A 16,916-nucleotide genomic window follows, 5' to 3' on the forward strand; every position below is an offset into this window, starting at 1 on the left:
ATAGAGCAAAATGTAGTCTTGATTTGAGCAGTTCTGACTTTACTTATTTCGTATTTCCATCAACTATATTTTTGTTTGTCTCCTGAATGTCCTTCTTGATGTGATGTATGTTTATCATTGAAAGGAGAAATTGTATGGTTTACTGAAACTTTGTGCCTATAAATATTCAAGGTCACTCTTTTGAGAATCTCCCTCCTCAAAATAAAGAATAAACTTAGTGCTTACACTTTGTTGCCAAAGACCTTCAAGTCCAACCTACTTGGACAGGGTGGCCCCATTGTGTATGAGCTATGTAGGTGACGTCAGAGGCAGGTGTGACTCTCTCACCTGAAACTTTGTACCACCAGGTGATCCACTACTTAAAGAACAGTGTATCGGTCTACCTGTCAGTCATGCTTCACTTTATCAATGAATATTTATTAAGAACCTGAGATAAACTCAATTTGTCTTGGGGCTAACAAGATAAATGCTGTCTGAAGGCACAGAAAAAGAGCTCCAATGACTGCGTGTTGTCACTTGTTTTGGTGCAGGTGCTTCATAATGGAGGACAGGGGTTATCTGGTGGCACACCCCACCCTCATTGACCCCAAAGGACACGCACCTGTGGAACAACAGCACATAACCCACAAGGTATGTGTTGCGAAGCTGGTGGCTCCGTTCTCCAGCAGCCTGCAGCTCACTGGTGACGTGGCATTTGTCTTCTGCTTGGCCTTGTTAGGAGCCCCTGGTGGCAAATGATATCCTGAACCACCCCAACTTTGTGAAGAAAAACTTGTGCAACAGCTTCAGTGACAGGACAGTCCAGAGGTTTTATAAATTCAACACGAGCCTTGTGGTAAGTTGATTCCTTACCACTCTCCTATCCCTTCCCACTGTGGAATGTAAAATAGAATAATGTTAATGTCTATTTTACTCTCGGCCCTTTCCTTGAATTAGAATTATAGAACGATAGGACAGGGCAGGACCTTAGTCCAGCTCCGCAGTATGACAGTTGTGGAATATAAAGCCGGAGTTCTCACACTTGGCATTTTGTTTTAGTTTTGTTTGTTCACAGGCACGAAATGTCTGCTGAAGTCTGTTCCCACTCTCTTGTATAAATGTATGTGGCACCGTGGGTTTCTGTCTTCTCATCTTCTAGAACTCACTCGGTCTCCTGGATTTCCTAAAGCTACCCTCAGTCAGTTCTTGGTCATCCACCGTGTAAGACAGGAGTTCTTATGTACACCCTCCAAAAGTACTGTCTTTGTCTCAGCCAAACACTGTGATCTGAGGGACTGCAAACTTACCTGGGTGTGGCTAAAGATCTTAAGGATTTTCTTAAGATCCTTAGGATGATTTGTAAATAATCCTACGTGGGAGACTACAGAAATGGGTAATGTCAGAACAAACATTCAAAACCAAAGGTTATTTAAAAGAAGTAAGCTTTTTATTTAAAAACAGGTATTTGTATCACTAAATATATAACTAAATATTAATTCTAAAGATATGATAGGTTAAATGAAAATCTAAACTTAATGACCCCCTCCCCCCCAAAAAAAAGTAATTGCAAAAAACCGTTGTTTGGGGGAGGAAATAATTTTAAAAATGAATCTATTAAAATGATAGTGTGTTCAAAGCAAGGAAAGTCGTCATTACTCTGTTCAGACCCCACGTCCTGTTTAAAGGGCACGCTGCGAGACCCGAGTGTAGGCAGAGGGAGGCTGCCAGGAAGTCTGTCATCGGAAAGTCGCAAGTACTCTGTGTCTGATCTATTTGTACAATGATTTCCTGAGACGGCGCCAGGATACTCCAGCAGAAATTTTTCAGAAACACAAATATTAGTGAAATACAGTGGTGAGCAAAAGTAGGTTTACGGTTATTCATAGGGAAAATAATACAGGAATTAGTAAATAATACAACAAGAAACTGTCTCGTGTACTCACAACTGTAAACCTACTTCTGCCCACCTCCATATGAACTAGAATAGTGTCTTAGCAGTGTAAGTTATCCCAACGTGGAAGTGGAGCATTCCTATTCCTGGGTCTTGGAGCTAACAAAATGCAAAGCCCATATCGTTGCTTATATTGTAGAGGCAGGCATTGGCTAGGCAGTGGGAAATTCATCCAGACCTCCAAGCACCCACTCAGAGCTGTGATTCTCAGATGTGGGCTTATTTGAACCAAGGACATCTAGGGGGTACTGGCATGGAAGCAAGCGTGTGTTTACATAACTGGCCTACTACATATGACCCACATGGGGGGAAAAATGGCTGTGCTGAGTGTTGCAATGTCACTTTTGAATCTCTGATTTTCTAGTGTGGTGGCAAATTTGGCAATTCAGGAAACTTGGCTATCACATTTTCTTGTTACAGAATGCTTTCCTTGGATTTTTTAAAATATTCTGGAAGCGGGACACTGGCCTCTTAAAGAGGCTTTGGTTTTTAAATAATTTTATTATTATAAAAGAACAGTTTTTATTTGGGGAAATGGAAATGCATGTCTTCTGGTTATTTAGGTTTGCCTTTGAATAAATTTCAAACTATTCCTTATCAGAAAGCTGTCTTTCACTGGTTGTTGCATTTTTTCCACTTTATGATTATTGTTAGGTGTTAAGGAAAAAAGAGATTACAAAAACATCTATGAAAATTTTATTTTTATAAGCATAGATAAATGAATAAATGATACATACACAATAGTTCAATGAGAATTATCTATGATGGGATTATAAATGAATTTCACCTTCTAGGTTTTTAACAGTACTACTTTTGTAATCAGAAATTAAGTTTTGTTATAAGCTATTTTCAGCACATGACTGAGGGGTGCGTTCACCATGGTGAGGCTGAGTCTTGCATTGTTGTCTTGTCACTTTTGACACCTCCGCTGTCTACAGGGGGATTTGACGAACCTCGTGCATGGCAGCCACTGTTCCAAATACAGACTGGCGAGGATCCCGGGAACCAATGCGTTTGTCGGCATCGTCAATGAGACATGCGACTCTCTTGCCTTCTGTGCTTGTAGCATGGTGGACCGGCTCTGTCTCAACTGTCACCGGTAAAAATGCAATGGGTCATATTCTCTATTTACCGTGCCATTGAATATTTTACCTGATGCCAGTCATTCTGAAGTAGCACCTGCAAAATAAACAAAATGCTGGGTATGTCCTGGAGAAAAGGAAAACCCTGGTTACAGAAGCTTTTATAATTTGTTATTCACCCTCTGCATAGTAACTTTCTTCTTGCTTTTCAGAATGGAGCAAAATGAATGTGAATGTCCCTGTGAGTGCCCTCTAGAGGTCAATGAGTGTACTGGCAACCTCACTAATGCCGAGAACCGGTAAAAAAAAAAAAATTTATGTACTATGTACGAGGATATATACCATATTTTTCAGACTATAAGATGCACTTTTCCCCCAAATTTGGGTGGAAATGAGGGGGTGCGTCTTACAGTCTGAATGTAGCTTACCTGGCTCACTGTGGGGGGGCAGCCGTGGAGCAAGGTCACAGATTATTAAATATTTTACCACATTTTTTGCTTCAAAATTTTTTTCCTGTTTTCCTCCTCTAAAACCTACATGTGTCTTATGGTCCAGTGCATCTTATAGTCCTAAAAATACCATATATATACCTTGAGTCTTGTTTATAGGTTTGTTTTGGGTAGAGACATAAAGTAATAATTCATTCTACTGATGTAACTGTTCAGTGAGCCATATTTCAAGCTCAGTAGTGCCTTAAAATGAAGTCCACTTCCAGGTTTAAATTTAAATGCTGTGGAAGAATTAACAGCAATGTGCTATATACAAAAAATATGAGACTGTTACAGGCATTAACATGTGTCAGATATTTTATGCACATTAAGCAACTTAGTTTTCAAATTAACCCTGTGATAAATATGTAGGTATCCTTCATACACACACATGCTCACACATAACACAGCATTATTGATGTTAGTGGCAAATTTTAAGACCAGTTAAATAAATTGTGATAAGTCCCTTGTCCAGAACTTAAAGTGTGTGCATGCATACTAGTACAGTTGAGCCTTGAACAAAGTGGGGATTAGGGGATGCGATACCCCATACAGTTGAAATGTGTGGAAAACTTTTGGCTCCCCAGAATTTAATTGCCCCTCAGTATATGCAAGGAATTGGTCCCAGGACCCTTCCGTGGATACCAGAATCTGCAGATGCTACTCTGTAAAATGGCATCGAATAATGCGTAGAGTCAGCCTTCTGCATCTGCAGACTCCCAGCCTCAGATCAAAAATAAGACAGATATTTGCTGGAAAAAAAAAGTGTATTCAAGTGGGCTCTCATAGTTCAAACCTATGTTGTTCAAGGGTCAACTGTATATGTTTATTTAGGCATATAAAAATATCTAAAAGGACTCCATTAAAGTATTAACAGTGGTAAGCTTTAGAATGGCGAGTGAGGGAAGGTAGCCGCTGCTTTAGACTGTATGTTTTCCTATTTTGTTAAATACCTATGACTTCCTCATTTATTTACTTACTTATTTTGTACATAAAGATGAACATGTCGAAGCTCAGAGTAGTTAAGTGACTCTCCTAAGACTTTGTATATCTAAGTGGCAAAGCCAGGATTCAAACCCAGATCTGTCTGACACCACAGGGGCCAGGGGCACAAGAGTTTGGAATATACGTGGTCCTAACCTCTAGACTTATTCCCAAATAGAAACCCAAGCTGCGAGGTACATCAGGAGCCAGTGACATACACAGCCACGGACCCTGGCCTGCAAGATGCTCTTCACCAGTGTGTCAACAGCAGGTGCAGTCAAAGGATGGAAAGTGGGTAAGCCACATCCAACGCTTATTGTACGTCAGCATGATAGTTCTGGGAGCAGAACCTAGTAAAGTCCAGTGGCCAGCATCCTCACTGAGCTTTCCCAGCTGGTATTTATCACTCCCATTCTTGATGTTTTAAAAGGTAGTATCTATTTTTTTCCAGATCCAAAACTGATACCCATAAGTCCTTTATCCACCAGGTTTAAGCTTGTCCGGTTTTCACTTGTTACTGCAACCTGGCATTTGTACCATGTTACAAATAGGTGGGAAAGTTATTCTTGAGGTAAAATAGGAAGGTAAATGAGTGAGGGAACATGGCATGAAGAAGCAAGGGCAAGGGGCAGCAACTCAAAGGCTCCAGAACCAGAGCCCAGCAGTGAAGACTGTGTGTGGCATACACTGAAACTGATCGGTATTCTTCCTGGGAAAGCAGCTTGTTTAAAGAATGACAAACTGCATGTCTCCTGCTCCCTCCTCCTCCTCCCTAGGGGTGGCAGTGGGTGATTTCTTTATTATGTATACAGCTGCAGGTTACCATTTGATGAGACAGAATTAATAGGTAGGAAGGGCAGCCAGTTCTCCTTTTGGTGTAGATTTTGGCAAAGGAATGGTAGGGCATCAGATAAATTGAGATGTTATACAATAAGCCAAAGTGAATTAAGTTTGAGAAACACTGCACATACTCTCTGGAGAGTCATAGTTCTCTTAGCTTATTAAAAGTTCTAAGAAATTTACAGTAATAAAATGTTTAACTTCCCAGGTATTTCCCAAAATCATTTGATCTTTTTTTTCTTCCTTCCTTTCTTTTTTTTCTTTTAAATGACCATACACTTGGGGGATGTTAGTTCAGAGTCTAACAAACCTTGTGGCCATTTGGTCTTTTAAGATGATTTTGAGTATTCCGGCACTCACCCGTGCTGTGTGGATTTCCTGGTCTGACTCAGAGAAGGCAGCTTCAGCTCTCATTTCCCCGTTGTTGAGGGACATAGAGCAGCTCTCCCCTAGCAGATCACTGCTGTTCTCACTTTACAAGGAAAGGAAACGAATGCTCAGGGAGCTACAGCACAAATAGGTAATGGATCTCTTGAGTGCTGTCTGAGGCCCCAGCCCGCGTGCCCCCCGCCTGACACTGCTTCCTGGAACTCTCGTTGTCTCTCTGGCAGGGACTGTTTTGGCGTGCTGGACTGTGAATGGTGCATGGTGGACAGTGACGGAAAGACTCACCTGGACAAATCCTACTGTGCGCCCCAGAAAGAATGCTTTGGGGGGATTGTGGGAGCCAAAAGTCCCTACGTCGATGACATGGGAGCAATAGGTATGTCTGTTGAGAACCCATTGTAATGTGATTCTTGAATACACATTTTTCTGTCTGAATGCTCAGACAGAAGTCTTAAACTGACCCTCTCCTTCCCTGATCCCTTTGCCAACAGTTTTTCGTTACAAAACCAAGGCAGATGATTACCTTCAAAGCTGGCTAGATATTCTCAGCAGACTGAACAGCCTTCTGTCCTGCCAAATTTTGCAAGCCTGGAATTCATTCCTGTAAAGCTTGTTCTGAGAAATATCAGGCCTGATCTCTGTGTGGCTGAACCCTAGAGTCTGTTTGAATGCGAGTTCCAGCTGTCAGAGCACAGGGCCCGTGATGGGCGGAGGGACCACTGCACACCCATTTCCTGCTGCCACTGTCCCTCACAACTTCTGCAGAGCTCGAAGTCTTGTGGCTGCAAATCATTGTTTAAGGCCTCGGGGTCCACAGAAGCCAGAGCTACCCAGTGCAGCTGGAGTGCCTGAGGATGTGGGGACACTGTAGGGAAGAAAGCCTCTGGGGTCAGGCCCCAGGACCTCAAAAGTACCACCTGCACCCCATGGTCAGATTTTCTCAGCGTCTTCCCAGGGTTAGCACAAACTCCTAAAGCTTAGCTGGCCCATGAGGCAAATATTTAAGCCCTCAGTTAATACCTCGGTTATTAACGTCTCCCCACAGGAGCCTGTCTGCAGCAGCAGAGCCCCTGCGTGAGGCAGGGCTCTGAGCTCACGTGTTACTGCTGAGCCAGGTTAGCACACGGAGGAAGTGACCTTGCTCGAGAAAGTCACTTTATATGCCCACCTGCAGTTTTCTGTCTAAAAAGTGCACGTGGTGTTTTAAAGGGAACCCATAAGCTTTGAAATGTGATCTTTTGAGCACATGTTGAGTAAGCCTGGTGCCATTTATTTCTGTGAGATTGGTCCCCTTGTCCTCCCCTGGCACCCCCCCACCCCCACCCCGCCCAGGGATCTGGGCTCCCAACACTGGCCACCACCTATTTCTGATTCTCATCTACTCACTGGTTTTTCCAGGTCTTGCTAATTATGCTCTCACTCTGCTGAGCAATTAGCATTTCTTCTGCAAACCAGGAATTAAATGAAATCACCGCTCCCACATTCTGGTGCATTTTGAGGAAGTCAAAGCTTAAAGCAGCTCCTCTTATCTTCACCAAACCCCTGCCATGCTCTGTTCCTTCCCATCTTACCACCATCCCTGCTTCTGCCACTGCACTTGGGAAATCCTTACACAGGACATCTGTCTGTTTGCTTTCCTGAAGGCGACGAGGTGGTCACCCTGAACATGATTAAAAGTGCCCCTGTGGGCCCCGTGGCTGGAGGCATCATGGGATGCATCATGGTCCTGGTCCTCGCCGTGTACGCCTACCGCCACCAGATCCACCGCCGCAGCCATCAGCACATGTCTCCTCTGGCTGCCCAAGGTGAGCTCAGAACAAATCTCAGAGCTGCTCCAGCAGGCAGCAGCCGTCCTTGTTTTAGGTGGCTCCTGGGCCAGAGGACAGTGGCCAGTTGGGTGAGCCTCTCCGCCGTTATGAGAGCCGTGCTGCATTTTCAGCCTCTCCAGAGTGGATGCAGAAGCCCCCAAAGCCTGCCTTCCTCCCTCAGCCCCTTTTGATTCCCTAGGAAATTCCTGGGTCTTCCCTTTTCTTACACAGCATTCCCCCACCACAGGCTGCCTCTGGAACAGGCCGGCTGGGGAGCTGGAACGCTGAGTGGGAAATTTTCTTCTTCCCTTGACTCAGATGCATTGCCTTTGCTGCGCCAAAGACACTGGCAGACCAAAGATACCCCAGGGCACTATTGGCAAGAACATGAATTATTCTTACCGCAGCTGTTATTGTATATTTTATTATATATCGTGAATGAATACACATTCGAAGGAAAGATCGCCTCTCTTAGAACAGGACAGGTAAACGAAGCCAGGTACAAGATGATTAATCTGTAATCATGGCTTCCACACCAAAAGTTGAATGTGGTGCATGTGTTCCTTTGCGAGGCACAAAACCGCCCTCCTTCCTCAAAGCCCCTGGGCAGGTGCTGACCTGAGCTGTCTGCTGTGAGCTCACTCAGCCTTCTTGCTGCACTGGGCCAGCAGCACTGAGCTCACCCCGCAGCGGTGAAGACAGGTGATGTCGGCATGTTTCGCTCTGGCCGCGGTCCTGATGGGGGGTCATGGGATAACGTGGCCTGATTTAACAGCAGGGCTAATCACGAAGCTCTTTCCCCTTGGTAAGGTTCTGTTAGACTGAGGACGGCTGCCAGCCAGTGTTCACTGATGCCTGACCTTTTATAAGATTGTGTGACGCCATCTCATCAGCACAGCCAGCTGTGGTGTGCAGCCCCTTCCTCCTGTTTCGGGCACTTTAGCAGAATTGTCAGTCTATCGACTTCTCCTGTTTCTTCAGAAATCAGTGTCAGGTTTGACTGACCCCCTGTTCTCTCTCTTGTGAGTCCTGCTCTCCCCTCCATTAGAAAAGAAGAAGAAAGAAAGGAAAAGAAAAAAGGATGGGGTATCTGTTCATTCTTTTCCAAGACAGGACTCATTCTCGATGGGAAGCTGTCACTTAGCCATCCGATGAGACTCCGCGGGGTGTTGAAGTGGTTGATTTTGTGTGATGAAATAGTTATGTTTCTCTCTTTCTAACGATGGGCAGAAATGTCAGTGCGTATGTCCAACCTGGAGAACGACAGAGATGAAAGGGACGATGACAGCCACGAAGACAGAGGCATCAGTGAGTATGCACACCACGCCGCGCAGGTGTCAGCAGGAGGCTAATCCAGAATCAGTATTCCTGGTTATATCCTGTTGGCTTATATTAAAGTTTAAGGAGCTGTGACATGATGGGGCCTCCCCCCCACACACAGACTCTGCCGTTTTCATTAGGAATAAGTGTAGGTGTTTGATTTGTTCTAGAAAATCTCAAAAGATTTCATGATGTTCTTTTTTGAATTCAGTGCTCTGGCCTAAGACACCTCACTCTTCCATTTTTTCCTCCTCCTCCTTACTTTCCCACATAGTATTTTAGGAAGGGAATCCTCAAGTATGCATTTTTTAGTCCCTAAACTACTGGATACAAGTCAGGGGCAAAGGAGCATTTCTTTATCAAAAGAGAGTTCCATTAATGTTGAGATAGTTTGGCCTTCAGCTACTTGGAGCATATCTTATTGATGCATGTCAGAGACAGGTAATTAGGGACCTCTCCCTGCCCCAGTTCTAAAACCAACTCCCTTAATCCTCAGGGTTCTCTAAAAATTACATATTCTAGCTCTCCACAGTATAACCCCAGCGTGTGAGTGAGCCTGCTCAGAGAAAACGTACTTGATCCAATGAGGGTGCTGGCATGAGAGGAACTAACCATCCTTGCCTTCCACAGTCAGCAATACTCGGTTCATAGCCGCGGTCATCGAACGGCACGCCCACAGCCCGGAAAGGAGGCGTCGCTACTGGGGCCGATCAGGAACAGAAAGTGACCACGGTAAGGTCCAGCTCCCTGTATGGGAGGGGCCTGAGGAACCCATGGACTCCTGTGGGCCAGTGCTCATACCCCCTCTTCTCTCTCTTTCCTGTACTGTGCTCAAGCAAATTATTTTGACATGGTTTTCCTAAAACACACATTCCAACATGACCCTTTTGTAAAGAGCCCAGGGGTGGTTTTGCATGTGTCTCAGCACTCCTCGATGTAGGTGAGATGACCTCGGCACACAGAGGGCTTCCTAGGTTTTCTCCGTGAATGGGGATTCAGATTGTCTAAGTGACACCTGCTTACCAGCCCAGTTGATACTCAGTAGATCAGCAGCCTCATAGGTCCTACTGTCCAATGTTGAATTTCTATGGAGAGTCAAAAATTTTTTCCCAGCGACATCAAGGGTTCTCCCAGGTACATACTTTTAGGGACTCTGACATTCCCCTCCGTGCCTTCCAGCCTTGCCTGGGAGACTCAGGGAAAGTTTCATTGAAGAGGCATTGGTATGGGGCCTTGAAGGATGAGGAAGGAAAGAAAGTCAGGGCGAAAGGGCCAGTGCATACAGTCACCGAGTTGTACACAGCACCTGTAGGATGCTCAGGGGGGCTGCAGGCTGAACTGTGGAAAGGTGCTGAGGACCAACTGTGGATATAAAGTCCACATGTCGTACCAGAGACCAGCCACCCCTCAGCTGCTCCCCACCCCCTAGGTCCACACAGCTTGTCGTCGAGGAGAACAGCAGTCGCAGCACTGCCGCAGGTGCACAGAAACAGAATCGGGGGGTTCAGACTTCTCCTGTAATTGTAAAATCCTTTTATTTTTTATATAACTGTTTAATTTTCAAGAATTATTTTCTTCTCAGAATCCGGGTTGTTTCTTTTTAATCCATAAATAATGCATTCATGCCTTCGACTTGGCTTTCTCCACATATACCCTGGAGAGGGGGAGAAAAACATGTTTTCAAACGGTGCTCCCACACCTGTGCTAAAAAATGCAGGCGTGGATATTCGTCAAAGCAACCAATGCGGCCTTTCACAAGCCAGCCAGGTATTCAGACTCCCTTTGGAACATAGAAGCTAAAGCTCTGAGTGTAAGCTGGAGACTGTTAATTTGAGCTCTGAATGACATTGTTCCCACCAACTAAATAGAAACGTTGGATTTCTATGGAGAGTCAAAAATTTTTTCCCAGTTTCTTTGACTTTCTGCCTTTTTTCACTAAAAACCTTTGAGCATTCATAAATGCATTCTGCCAGGCAGTTCTGTGCCTCTTCTCCTTTGAATAATAAAACAGGTTTGAGGCTACTAAAGTTCAACAGAAATAATTTCTTATTCAGCAGAAATACTGAGTCCTTTCTGTCTCTCCCCCACTCCCTTCCTCCCCATTTCTCTCTCTCTTCCTCCCTCCGTCTCTCCCTTCCTCACCCTTTCCCTCCCCCTCCCCCTCCTTCTCCCCCAGTAGAAACTGCTTCAATACGAAATTGGAACTCTGAGTGCCACTGCAATTCTGAGTGACGGTGACGATGTTCCATTAGCTCTCCCATTGTCTTAGTAAGATGGCATGTGAAGCAACAGCTTAGATAAAAGGAATAGTGCAGTGTCAGTATCTGAAAGCCAAGGAATCTAGCTGAGGGCTTGGTTTCTTTCATTTTTCACAATAATTGGATCCCTGTTATCCCCAAGGAATAAAAAATAGTTTCTCGTGCAGACAGAGTGCAACATTAAAAGAAGTGGGAGATATTAACATTCCACGTGATTCCAGATGCACTACAAAATCAATAGCACTTAACTGCATGTTTTCATATCCCTGAATCCTTATGGTGGGTCACTAAAATTGGTGGCATCAAGTGAATGTCCCTGTCATGCCCAGAGGATGAGCTGTACGTGTGTACATATTAAAGAAAGGAGCTAATCTAATTGTTTTGTCAGCATGCTTCTTGCTCATCTGTGTGCTTTCCTACGTGGTGACTATTGGCATCTGCCCTTTGGTAGGCACAGGGCAGGGAGTCACAGAAAAGGAAGGTGTCATTTATGGGAGGCAGCCGTGGTGTGCAAAAGGGCTTATAGGAGAGGGTCAAGCAGACCTCACTTGGCATCTCACCTCTCTTCATTTTTACAGTCTGTGAGGCCTTAGCGCAGCTGCTTTGGACCTCCGTTTCCCAATTCTTACAACACGATTAGAAACTCCTCCTCAGTAGTGTTGTTTTGAGGATTAAATGCAATATTGTATGGCAGACGGGAGCTCAGGGTGGACCTCCCCGCCTCCATCCCCACTCTGCCCTCAAGGAATTTACAGTCCAAGAGGAAACCGAAAGTGTCTTCCTAAGACTGATAAAAGGCTGAATATGACAGCTTTCTTAAAGGAGTGGAACAAAGAAGGTGGGAAGATGTGGGAGACCCTGGGGGGAATTGTCATCCGCAGGCCCTGGAGCTGGTAGAATCAGAGGTCTGTGGTTCTTTGCTACTCAGTGAGCGTATTTGCACAGAGTTTTGGGATCTGATTCACAGAAGGAAACTCAAAAGAGCAGCATAGATAAATATATGAATACCACACACACTAGACTTTTGTGGGTTGGTTCAGACTTGTGATATTCCTAGAATTAAAATTAAATGTTACCAGGCGGCATTTTTTTATTTAGAAATATTTAATGTGGCCAAGAGAATTTTGTAGTTCAAAATAATCTAATTTTTGTATCTTAAAAAAACTGTATTCGAAGTGGTTTTTCAAAAGTAGGGTGATCTTTGTCAGTACGCTAGGGCCGCGTAAAGCGATTGTTGTCAGCACTCAGCTGTCAACTGTCGCTGTCAATTCTCACTGTCACGAGAGGTTAAAAACAGTTACTACCTAGCTGTGCTTTCCATTAGATATCTGCCTTTGCCCATGATTCCTCCTGAAAATACCGTGTTCCATCTAATCATCTACTGGTTTATTTTTAACTTAAAAACTACCATTATATATTTGTTCCTTATGAGTCTGTTTTGGTTATCATCTCATTAGAGACTTTATGCATATGTATATGAAGCAATATATTTCTTGGTAAGAGGCAAATTTTCGCTAGTGAATCAGATTCCAAAAGATTCAGCAGGCCACTATCGAACCTTGAAACCTGATCAAAAACTGCACGGTGCAGCAGGAGACCATTTTCTAGAGGTGCAGATGTTATCCTGCAGTTACTCTCTGTGACCACAAGGTGGTGAGTAGTCCCCAGAGAGACCTGACATCCCCAACCATCAAGAGAAGTGTCTTGGAAACCATTAGCTAAAGAGAAGCAGACTTCCAAAGATCCAAAGCTTAATTAATCTTGACTCTTCTATTAATAGACACCTGACCTCCTTCCTAAAGCCTTTGTCTTGGTGGAGATTGTTTTTGCAGAGATTTTTCTGCATACACTTTTGGATAGTAAAGAAATTTTGCCTTTGAAGGTATTTGCAAATACCCTTTGCGTTTTAAACAATGCTTCCTCCTCCATGAGTCAGAGATGGAGTCTGTCTTATTCATTGCTGTTCCCGGTGTCCAACAGAATTGCATGGCACTGAGTAAACAATTAACGTGTTCAGTGGGAGTGTGTGTTTGGCTTGCTCCTGCTTCTCCACATCTTGCTGCTCCCTTCCTTCAGATTTCTGTTAATTCCTGGGATAGAAGGAGGCCTGAGTAAGTTACAGAAGGATTGAGCAAATTAAATAGAATGGCCCTGCAGTGTGGGATTCACTTTGGAGGGGCCTCTGCTGGGGTTCTCATCAGAAAGCACCAGGAAATTGGGGGTGCCTCCACCCCCGGTTGCCTTGGGACAGCTGTACTATCATGGCTGCCCTGAGTCTGTGGCCAGTCTGGTTCAGAGCTTCCCTGGACCCTACGTCAGAGGGCAGGCCCAGTGAACCTCAGATTGTCTTCATTTTTAGATGAATCTGGTGAATCCCACCACAGATAACTTAAAAAAAATCACTGATGCCTTTGCTTTGGGCATATATTATATGATTTTTTTAAATTAAGTGCCTGATTTGTGTGAGTCATTGCATTGAATATTAGGAGTACAGAGATAAATAAGTCCTTTTGTTTTTTGTTGGTTTTTTATTTGTAGAAAGAATTTGGTAATGGACAAGATAGCCCTATATTTTATTATAATATGGTTAAAATCTAAGATAGAGATGTGCACAGAATGCTGTTTAAACTCACAGAGAGGACACCGGTGGGGGTTGGGGGGTTGGTTGGGAATGCTTCCAGGAGAAGACCCTCAGACTGAAGCATGGAGCACAACAGCAAGATGAGGAGAGGTGGGAAGGTGAGCCAGGCAGATGGCCTGCCGAGAATTTTATATCAGGGATGTGAAAGTGAATGATCAGCTTGTGTGTGTGTGTGTGTGTGTGTAAATGAGCAGAGACAGGAGGCTGCCCGGGAGTATTTGGAGGAAAGGTAAAAACAGCCTAGCTCTGACGGTTGACCAGAAATCATTAACACATGCTGAAAACACTAAGCGGCTTCAGCCCCTTACAGGTAGGCCAGCGGTGGTTTGAGTGTGTGTGGCACTTTGTGACTGAGGTCTTAGAGCCTAGCGGACACTCTTACATCCTAGACTTAGCAGCACTGCCAAGCCTGATCTCTTCGTTTGGTGTGAAGGCGTCACAGTTTCCTCAGCCTCTGAACCTAGAAACACTGACCTGATCCCAGGACGTCAACTCTCTGGTCAATGTGCACCATTGAGTCACCACAGCTGCCCCATGGAGACACTGCTGCTGTCCCACCTGCGTCCTCACCATCTCCTCCGGGGGATGCGCCAGCCCCGTCTTCCGAGCCCCTGATCCCTCTTTCCTTCTGCCCAGCCTCCTCACTGCCACAGGGGAGCACCTCAAAACACACAGTATGTCTTTGCCATTTGCCTGCCCTCGGCCATTCCTAAATCCTAACTTGTACAATAGCTTCAACCGGCCTTGTTGATCTGGCCCAGCCTCCCTGTCCAGCCATGTCTCCCATGTCCTTCCTTCCCACACACCGAGCTTTTCACCATGCACCGATCCACTGGAGCCTGTTGGGCTGCTCTGTCCATGCATGTGCTCATCTCTCTGCCTGTGGCACCTTTCCTCTACCCCTTCCTTCTAATGAATTCTTCCTGTCCCGTGAGGGCCACCACAAGTGTCCCTTCCTCAAGTATCCTTCCTTGGTGTACTTTCTGGTCAATCTCTGTGTTAGCACCTGTGTTTCTCTTCTTGGCTGTGGACTTCTCAGAGTCTGGTGCTCACCTCAGCCCTTTTCCGATTGAGCCCCTTGCCTGGCACCTGGCTCCCGAAAGCCACTCACTGATAGCAGGCACGTATATCAGTGAACTCGTTTTCTCCGACGTCCCCACATTTGTGACCCACAGACTCTCACAGTCAAGGTGAACAAAAACCAAATTCATCTTCTTCCCTGAAACTCAGAATTTTTGGTTCACCCTTTCTAATCACCCTGACTCAAAGTCACAGTTCCCTCACCCTGCAATGTCCCACGTCTAATTACTTACCGACTTCTATTGTTTCCACCCCAAAGATACATTTTAAATCTGCCCAATTCCATACCCCTACTTTCAGTTCTTCATCTCCCATCTGGCTGTTGCAATAGCCTTCTAACTGCCCCTCTCCCTTTTTACATTCATCATTCAGGCTGTTATCAGAACTCTTTAAAACACAGAAATGATTAGGTCATATTTCAGGGCAGGGGTCTTTACAGAATCTTGTATTACCTCCTCATTTCTGTGCTTTGGCATGGTCTTTATAGGCTGACTTTAATTCACCTTTCCACCCTCCACCGGCCCGGTTCTCCAGCTACCTGCCAGCACTCATCCTGGCCCCATGGTACAGGAGTGGCCTTAGGTCGCCACCCTCTGTGCTCACCTGTGCTTTTGCTCATATCCACTTACCAAACTCCTACTCTTCCATTTAAGACCAATTAAATATGAGTTGTTCTGTGATGCTTCCTCATTACCCCAGCCAGAAGTAGGGATTCCCTGTTTTGAATTTTAATTATACCTCAGTTATAACATTTACCATTGTCTGCGTTAGAATAAGCCTAGCTTCATGACTATCTGTCTCATACTTGGTTATGAAATACTTAAGGAAAAGAGATGTTTCTTACTCATGTTTTATAGTCTCCCCTCCAGCCCCATAGTGGACTTCAATAAGTGACTACTTGAATTTAGCCATCTTTATACCTTTTCATATTTCTCAAGCACTGGCTTTTGAGTTCCTTGTGCAAGGTCCAGGTTTTCATCTCGGCGCCTCCTGCAGTGACCAGCATGGTGTCTTATACGTAGTAGGTAGGGTGCCCAATAAATATTTCTTGCATTGGACTGGCTTAACTAATTCTCAGTTGGGAAAAGTTTCATTGAGAACAGAATCACCTTTATCATTTTTGCACAAAGCACACATTTTCCACCACCAGCTATTCCTGCTTGGCTGTATGCAAGCACGTCAGTTTCGCAGCCACAAATGTGACTAGCACTACCCACGGGTGAGTGCTGATTGATGCTAACTGTAGATGCAGCGGAAATATTAATGAGCTGTCACTTCTCAAAAATGTTAAAGGGGATTTTTGCAATATTTAAAAACATGCCAAGGTTCTTGGAATGGAATCCTTTGATCAATGGGGACATTTTCTCTTGAAACATGTATTACTTAGAATACCAAAAGAAATTAATCTTTAAATACAGTGAGGCAGCTTCCTCAGAGAATAGGTGATTCCTTTGCTAGTTGCTATGGGTATATGTGGGGTTGGTATTTCATTAGGTATGGGACCTTTAGGTTCATTAAGCTCTCTGAGCATTACTTCTCTCACCTGTAAAATGTATATTAAAATAACGTGATGTTGGTCTGCAGGAATTTTTTAAATTACGTTTTATTGATTATGCTATTACAGTTTTCCCAGTTTTTCCTCCGTAGTCCCCCTCCACTTAGCACCCCCCACCCGCCCCCCTCAGGCAGTCCCCACACTGTTGTCCATGTCCGTGGGTCATGCATGTGTGTTCCTTGGCTACTCCATTTCCTATGCTGCACTTTACATCCCCATGACTGTTCTGTGGCAACCAATTTGTGCTTTTTAATCTCCTCATCTCTTCACCCATTCCCCCACACCCCTCCCATCTGGCAACCACCAAAACATTCCCTGTATCTATGATTCTGCTTCTGTTCTTCTTCATTTTGTTTTTTAGATTCGGTTGTCAGTAGATATGTTTTTGTTGCCATTTAATTGTTCATATTTTGGATCTTCTTTTTAAAGAAGACCCTTTAACATTTCATATACTGTTGATTTGGTGGTGATGTACTCCTTTAGATTTTTCTTGTCTGGGAAACTGTTTATCTGTCCTTTGATTCTAAATGACAGCTTTGCTGG

General features: G+C 44.5%; 1 protein-coding gene across 1 annotated transcript in view; it reads left to right on the forward strand.

Annotated features, from left to right (window-relative positions):
• Positions 1–16,916, forward strand: part of CACHD1 (cache domain containing 1) — a 206,686-nt gene that overhangs the window by 185,020 nt on the left and 4,750 nt on the right. Inside the window, exons 18-26 of the mRNA XM_028512383.2 lie at positions 531–630; positions 719–835; positions 2,869–3,029; positions 3,225–3,311; positions 4,663–4,779; positions 5,936–6,087; positions 7,355–7,516; positions 8,750–8,827; positions 9,470–9,571. Of these exons, the coding sequence (XP_028368184.1) occupies positions 531–630; positions 719–835; positions 2,869–3,029; positions 3,225–3,311; positions 4,663–4,779; positions 5,936–6,087; positions 7,355–7,516; positions 8,750–8,827; positions 9,470–9,571 (1,076 nt within the window). The remainder of the gene's footprint in view (positions 1–530; positions 631–718; positions 836–2,868; positions 3,030–3,224; positions 3,312–4,662; positions 4,780–5,935; positions 6,088–7,354; positions 7,517–8,749; positions 8,828–9,469; positions 9,572–16,916) is intronic.

The sequence above is a fragment of the Phyllostomus discolor genome, chromosome 5 (genome assembly GCF_004126475.2).
Source record: "Phyllostomus discolor isolate MPI-MPIP mPhyDis1 chromosome 5, mPhyDis1.pri.v3, whole genome shotgun sequence".
Lineage (NCBI taxonomy): Eukaryota > Metazoa > Chordata > Mammalia > Chiroptera > Phyllostomidae > Phyllostomus > Phyllostomus discolor.